Below are 7,806 nucleotides of genomic sequence, written 5' to 3'. Positions count from 1 at the left end.
TAAGATGACAAAGCTCCCCTCCCCGGCACACACGCACCCCCGTTTTCTTCTAAGAACAAAATGAAACAGTTCCTGTAAGCAACTGCCGCACCTTGGCCCGGCGGCCACTTCCTTCCGGTGCTTCCACATCCTGCCCGGCTACCGCTGCCATGGGGACAGGCCCCAAGCTCGGAGGTCCCGCACGTTTTCGGTTGGCGTGTAAGCCCTGGTCCCTGGCCTGGAAGGCTAAGTGTCTGGCTGGAAGATGCTCACGGCCCAGGATCTGTCCTGTTAAAAGATGGCTGCGCTCCAGAGCTGTCTTCCATCAACTAAATGTTTATATTTAAATACTGCGACTGCAGCCTGGGTGGGGAGGCTGCCCGCCATCCTGCAAGACACACATGAAAGCCAGGTGCTTTAGCAGGTTCTGTATATTCCAGCCCTCCTGATAATCCCTTTTTTTTTTTTTTTTTTTTTACAAAAGCCAATTGAGATATAATTCACACAGCTATAAACTCCACCCTTTAAAAGTATACAATTCAATGGCTTTTAGAAAAATCATGGAGTATGCAACCATCACCACTATCTAATTCCAGAACATTCTCATCACCCCACAAAGAAACCCCGTGCCCACAGCAGTCGCTTCCTATCCCCCTTTATGGGCTAAATCACATTCCCCGGCCCCAAAAGACATGTTGAAGTCTTAACCCCCCAAACCTGTGAAGGGACCCTGTTTGGAAGTGGGGTCGTTGCATATGTAATTAACTTAAGATGAGGTCACACTGGAGGACGGTGGGCCCTTGGCCAATGACTGTTGTCCTTATAAAAAGAGGGAGATCTGGACACAGACACCAGGAGACAGCCATGTGATGGAAGCAGAGATCGGGTGATGCATCTATAAGCCCTACAAGCCAAGGAATGACCAGGATGGCCGGCCGCACCAGAAGCTGGGATAGAGGCAGGAAGGACCCTCCCTGGGGCCTCTGAGAGCCCTGAGCCCACAGCAGATAAGAGCTGGCCTGGGATCTAAACCCAGCTGTCCCCACGTCCACGGCCTTCACTCCACCCAGACGGAGAGGGGCTACCGGGTGCACACAGCCCAGCGCCACGATTCTCCTCCGAACCTCCTTCCTCAGTCTCAGTTCCCCACGGGGGCAAATGTGATTTTCTGTTCAATAGAACGGTGTCACGGGGGGTGGGGGTGGGGACAGAAAGGAGAGAAATGCGGGGGGAGGTCGTGGGCAGTGTGTCTGTGTAGGAGCCACACCTCTTCCTTCTGAGGACCCGGTCCGAGGCTGCAAGAGCCGTCACCGCGTGTTTAACTGACCCGAGTCCTGCGTGTCAGAAAGGGTAACGGACAAGAAACCGCAGCCCGATCTCCCGTCCACCGCGAGCTCCCCTTCGCTGGCTGCCCAAACTTCCTCTCGGCATCAGGGTCCTCGGGATCTGGACTTGCCTGTGCGCTGACCCAGTCTGTGGGGAGGGCGTCCACCAAGGACCGCACTCTCTCCAGGCGCCGGCAAGAGCTCCTGCCACGCTCAGCCGCAGCCGTGGGTCTCGAATGAGGCGACCCTGCCCCCAGGGGCCACGGGGGACGTCTGTGGTTGTCACGACTGGGGATGCTCCTGGCACAGTGGGTGGAGGTCAGGGAGGCTGCTCCACACCCCACGGCGCCCGGCACGGCCCCCCCAGAGAGTGACCCGGCCCTGGATGTCTTATTTGGGACTCAGGAGCCGCAGGAATGACCATCTCCTTCCCAGAACTCAGTTTCTGAAGTCAGATCCGCCTCTTCTGCTGCAGCAATCTGAACCTCGCAGTTCCAGGAAGTCAAGAGCAGGGCTCACCAGCTGGGGCATGTCCAAAAGTTCCCAGAGTAAAAACCCGAGTTCCAAGCCGGCTGCCTGGGGAATTTTTGTTCAACCTCCATTTCGAGAAGCCCTGGAGATGAGAGAGCAGCTCCCGGAATGATGGTTAATGGCTGACTTTTCCATGAACTCTGGCTGGCTTGGGAGTGTCATCACACATGAAACAGACTAGCTTAACCTTCTTAGGAATACGAATCATCTAGAGTTCTGGAACTGAAACAGCACTTCCAAGAACCCCCTCAGGGACTAAAATAACCACTTATGCTTTTGCTGAGAGACAGAGGTGATCTTAGAACTCAGCTTGTCACAGCTATTCGGGGCACCTGGTGTGCGAACGCCACGGTCCAGATTTTCAAGATGATAGAGTTACTCTTCTCCTTTAGGGAGGTCCAAATAAAAAGCAAACTTTCAAGCCACGAAGAGACATGAGGAACCATAAACACCCACCACCAAGTGAACGAAGCCCATCTGAGAAGGCGACACTGCGATTCCAACTCTGTGACGCTGTGGAAAGGGCAGAGCAGAAAAGGACCAGTGGTTGTGGAAGGCAGTGGGGGTGGGGGCTAAGGGACACATGAACGGGGGGCACAGGGGGGTTTTAGGGAAGCAAAACTACTCCGTGTGATAAGATGATGGGTACATGTCAGTACACATTGTCCAAACCCAGAGAGCATACAACACCAAGAGTGAACCCAGGGGACTTCCCTGGTGGCGCAGTGGTTAAGAATCCGCCTGCCAATGAGGGGCACACGGGTTCGAGCCCTGGTCTGGGAAGATCCCACATGCCGCGGAGCAACTAAGCTTGTGCGCCACAACTACTGAGCCTGCACTCTAGAGTCCGCGAGCCACAACTACTGAGCCCGTGCGCCACAACTATCGAAGCCTGCGCGCCTAGAGCCCGTGCTCCACAACGAGAAGTCACCGCAATGAGAAGCCCGTGCACCGCAACAAAGAGTAGCCCCCACTAGCCACAACTAGAGAAAGCCCGCGCCAACGCAGACAAAAATTAAAAAAAAAAAAAAAAGAATAAATGCCATGGAACACATTAAAATATAATGTACACCACGTATGTAATTTTTAACCTTTTGGTAGCCACACTGAAAAGTAAAAAATGAAAAAAGTGACTTCAATATTGATAATATATACTATTTAACCCAAGAGCACCAAAACATCACTTCAACACCTAACAAACATAGAAAATATTAAGGAAATAATTTGCACACACTCCCCGCCCCACCCCCGCCTTAACGCACAGAGTCTCCGGAAACTGGTGCATATCTTACACGAATGGCGCATCCCATTTTGGACCAGCCACGTTTCAGGTGCTCACTAGCCTGGCTGCTGCACTGGACAGCCCAGCCCCGGGGCGGTTTAAAAGGGGAAAACTCACCTATCAGAGGACAAGAGCAATGGGATGGGTGCTGTCTGAGGTGGGCGCTGGATTCGGACCCCGGGGAGGGGAGAGGCTCTGGATCAGAGAAGGTTGAGGTTTGAGGTGAACAAACAAAGGGCGCCTCCGGAAGGGAGGGGAGAAACAGGGCACCCCAGGGTGCAGGCAGGGGCGGGGCAGCCAGGACTTCCACTTGCTCCACTCCATAATCAGTACAACAGACACTGACAGGCTACCATGAACTTGGCGTGGGGGGAGGTGGGTGGACGGGTGCTCAGGGCTTTGGGAGGCTGCAGCGCCCTGTCCTGACACTGGCCAGGGCCAGGATTCTTGGCATCACTCCGCGCTGAGTCTGTAAAATGGGTTAATAAAAGCCCCTGAACTTTATGTGCGGGGAGGGAAGAACAAAGAAGCCGCCGGCGGGGGCCACGTGTAACAGAAGCAAGTCCAAAATCACGAAAGTGCGGACAGGCAGTGGGGGTGAAATATGCAAAGTGCTCGCGCATCACATACCAAAATTTATCCAAGTGTATGCTGTGAATGTGTGCAGTTCATTGCATGTCAGTTGAGCCTCTATAAAAGGTAAAAAAAAAAAAAAAAAAAAAAAAAAGATGCAAGGAGCAGAAGGCACATATGAATAAAGATTGGAAGACTCTTACCCCAAAATGAGCAGTGAGTGGCTCTCTGGGTGGGAGCATCACTGGCAATTTATTTTCTGCTTTGTGACTCTCTGTCACAAAGAGAATCACCCCGATCACACACCCCCTTCCCTCCTCAGTGACATTTTGTAAAATACATGGGCCTTTAAAGCAAACGCAAGCCCTACAGCCAGTGCACAGACGGAGCGGTGGAGTCAGCCAGTGGGCAGTGCTGACACGCAAACACCTCCCACTGCTCAGGGGTTCTGCGGACCAAGAAGCCTGCTTTCAGAGGGCGGGGTCCCTGTATGCTGGGAGCCGTAAAATCCTGTGGACTTTCCATTCACACCAGGAGGTGGGGTCCTGGTTACTGACACGGCCAGGGGGTGACCCCAAAGTGACACATGTAACCCCTAATTCCACCAAGGGCCGCCACCGGCTCCCCTCCCCTCCACTACCGTTCACCCCCTCTGAGGGGCCCGGTCTCCCCGCCGCCCGCGGTCTCCTCTCCTGAGGGGCTCGGTCTCCCCAACGCCCGCGGTCGCCTGAGTACCCACCTGCCGCCTGCCGCCAGAAGAGTCGGGCCAAGCTCGCCGCTGAACCGGGCCGCTACCCAGCCTCGCCGCCAGGCCAGAAAAACTCGGCGCACGACCACCCCGCCCCCCGGCCGGATATACTTCCGCTCCGGGCCGAGGCCTCCCCCAGCTTCCGGGGAGGCCTGCGGGCGGAGCTTTGCTCGTAGAGCGGGGCGGGGCCTCGAACAGAGGCCAGCCTGGAAGGAGAAGCTTGCGCCGGCCGATGGCGCATGCGTGGAGCGAGGTCGCGGGCGGGGCCAACAGGGAGGTGGAATCTCCCCAGGAGTGGAGGCTCGTGGGAGGGGCCTGAAAAATGAACCGGCGCCCTCAGTTGTCCGTTGCGGGGGCGGGGCCTACGCCGGGGCGGGGTGGGGGCGCGGCCCGGGCCCGAGAGGGCGTCGTTGGCTGGTGCCCGGCTGGGGGCGTGGCAGGAGACACCGTTGGTTGGTGCGCGGCGGAGGGGCGTGGCGCGGGATGCGCCGTCGGTTGGCGGGCGGCGGGCGGCGGGCCATGGCTCTGCTGCTGTGCCTGGCCCTGACAGCGGCGCTGGCTCGCGGCTGCTTGCACTGCCACGACAACTTCTCGGAGAAGTTCTCCTTCTACCGCCATCACGTGAACTTCAAGTCCTGATGGGTGGGCGACATCCCCGTGTCGGGCTCGCTGCTCACTGACTGGAGCCAGGACACAATGAAGGAGCTGCACCTGGCCATCCCCGCGGAGATCAGTGAGTGCGGAGCCCCGCCCGGGAGCACCCCCGGCCCAGCCAGGCCCCGGCCCGCTCACTCGCCTCCTCCTGCCGTCCCCAGCCCTGGAGAAGCTGAACCAAGTGGCGAACGTCGTGCACCAGAGGATGGATCATCTGTACCATGGAAAGCTGTATTTCCCTGGTAAGGGGGCGACCGCCGCGCATGGGGAACTAAGGCAGAGCCCACCCGCCCCAGGACACCTCAGGTCCGCCCGCCAACTGTGCGTGACCTCCCCCCTCTTGCCTTCCCGCCATCAGGGTATTTTCCCAACGAGCTGCGAGCTATCTTCCGGGAGCAGGTGCACCTCATCCAGAATGCCATCATCGAAAGTGAGCAAGCGAGGCCTGGTGGGGAGGGAGGGTGCTGCTGTCCAGGGTCTGAGAACCCAGGGCCACGCGAGTATTTCAGTTTCCTTCCAGGCCTGGAGTCCCGGCCAGGTCGTGGTGAGGCTGGAGTAATGTGAATAGGGCGTCTGGCCTGGTGCAGCCAAGTGTCAGAACTCAGAAAGGGCAGAAACGGGGGGAGAAGGGCCACACCCTGAGGGGGGCCCTTTTCATCCAGTGGGCACCAACAGGAGGCCTTGAAGGATAAATCCCACCCGTCCCTGCTACCTCCCCCCAACGGGTCCCTGGAGGCCTCAGAGTCTTGCGGCCGCCCTCCCCCATGCTTTGCCCCATCCCAGGCTGGGGCCCACCTAAGTGGCCAACGGACAGGCCCTGAGCCTTGGGCAGCCTGGGAGGGGGAGAGTGCGGGGGTCAGGCCAGGCCTGCTAAGAAGGCGCCGGCTGTGCTCTCGTCCCCCCACAGGCCGCATCGACTGTCAGCGACACTGCGGTGAGTGAGCCTCTGTCTGTCGGGGTTATGGGGTGTGGCGGCAGTGGCGGCAGCTTGGGGCCCCAGACACTGAGAGTGAGGGGAGGGTGCGGCCGCCTCTGGTGTGTTACAGGCATCTTCCAGTACGAGACCATCTCCTGCACCAACTGCGCGAACTCACACGTCGCCTGCTTTGGCTACAACTGCGAGTAGGGCTCAGACGCGGGTGGCCCCCTGCCCCTGGGGTCCGAGGCTCTCCCTGGAGGGTCCCCTCATCACCCGGGCAGGGGATGGAAGCCCCCCACCTGGCCCCTGAATGTGGGCCGCGCCCCCTCACACCCCGTGTCCCCGCAGGTCATCGGCAGAGTGGGAGACAGCAGTGCAGGGCCTCCTCCAGCACATGTGAGTCAGGGCAGCTGGGCTCGGGGAGGAGACCCTGATCAAGGCCGCTTGGCCCTGACTCCAGTCCTGCTGTCGTTGTAGAAATAACTGGAGCAAGTAAGTAGTTCCCCCTCCCCAAAGGCAGTGTGCGTGTACGTCCTCATGGGTGAGTATGCGCGGGGGCAGCCACAGAAGGCAGCACCTTTCCCCAGTGTGGCAGGCCCAGCCTCTACCTCCTCTACCTCTGAGCTCGGCTGGCACGAGGGGCACATCCCGGTTAAGGGGTCCCCAGAGTCTGGTCCTACCCCTGCCCCAGGCTGGTGGCAGGCTGTGGTCGGAGCTGGGGAGGGCGCCGCCTGGTGGAGGCGTGCCCCAGTGGAGGCGCCTCAGGGCCACAGGCACAGCCTCAGCCCCAAAGCTCAGAGCTAACTGGGGCCCCGTTGTGTCTTTCAGAGAGAACACCAACACAAGGTAAGCCCCCCCACCCCGCAGGCCCGTCCTCCTGGAGCGGGGATGTGTGGCGTGGGGTTGTCCCAGTCAGTGGGGGAGGGCAGGGGTGTTGGATGGGGTGGGCACAGCCGGGCAGGGCTCCCTCTCTGCACCTGGGACATGTGGACATCACCTCTGCAACCCCGCCCATGCCATCACTCCATGAATAAACATGAGCTCCTCCTGCCCCTCGCCTGGACACACAGAACCATTCCAGCCTTTCGAGTGACCCAGTTGGGGGAGGCCGCAGGGACATGGGTGGACTCCAGGGGCAGGAGTTGTGCCTAAGCCAGAGATCAGAACCCCATGCCCCCTCCCACTGCTGCCTTTGCAGCCCTAGTCATGGGAGTGTAGGGCATGACCCCACTGCTGTCCTAGGGATGTGAGAACAGGCAAGGCCTCTGAGTTCAGCTTGAGGGTCTGTCTGCAGCCCTGTCACATGCCCAGCTGAGACGAGGGGCCCAGGCCCCCAGCAAACCCCACCAAGGAGAGCAAGGTGCGGGAGGGAGGGGAAGGAGGACTGGGGCACCCACGTCTCCTCGCAGCTTGATGTCACCAAGCTTCAGGTGTCTGGAGCCCCAGGCGAGGTGCGACCTTGGCCTACAGGGCAGGGCTGTGGGGCTTCCCAGGAGCGCATGGCAACCAGCCTTCAGGGCAAGTGGTTCTTCTGATGACACGAAAGGAGGCTGTTTGGTGAAAGCCAGGGCCAGCATCGGTGCATCTTGGGGCTCCTACCACATCGGCTGCATCTCAGCCGAGGCACGGGAACTGCTGTTGTGCCCACCGCTTGGCTTCTTGGTTTTGAGAAAACACCCAACATGGGTCATGAGGGGACAGACCCAAACTGTGACCCAGGGCTCAACATCCATCCAGCAGACAGGAGGTGCCTCTGTGCCTACGGATGCCGTGGTGAGCCCGGCAGTTGTCTGGC

General features: G+C 59.1%; 1 protein-coding gene across 1 annotated transcript; it reads left to right on the top strand.

Moving 5' to 3' along the window:
• Positions 1–4,957: 4,957 nt before the first annotated feature.
• Positions 4,958–7,546, top strand: IZUMO4 (IZUMO family member 4; the record flags this gene model as incomplete). Its single annotated transcript, XM_079701438.1, is given in 10 exon segments — positions 4,958–5,074; positions 5,078–5,171; positions 5,254–5,334; positions 5,451–5,522; positions 6,000–6,026; positions 6,139–6,214; positions 6,360–6,407; positions 6,489–6,503; positions 6,840–6,857; positions 7,306–7,546. Coding segments are annotated over 10 exon segments (789 nt in total).
• Between the last annotated feature and the right edge of the window lie 260 nt (positions 7,547–7,806).

This window comes from Hyperoodon ampullatus (genome assembly GCF_949752795.1).
Source record: "Hyperoodon ampullatus genome assembly, chromosome: 4".
In the NCBI taxonomy this organism is placed as follows: domain Eukaryota; kingdom Metazoa; phylum Chordata; class Mammalia; order Artiodactyla; family Ziphiidae; genus Hyperoodon; species Hyperoodon ampullatus.
The sequence above is the reverse complement of the archived record's forward strand: the minus strand, read 5'-3'. Positions and strand labels throughout refer to the sequence as shown.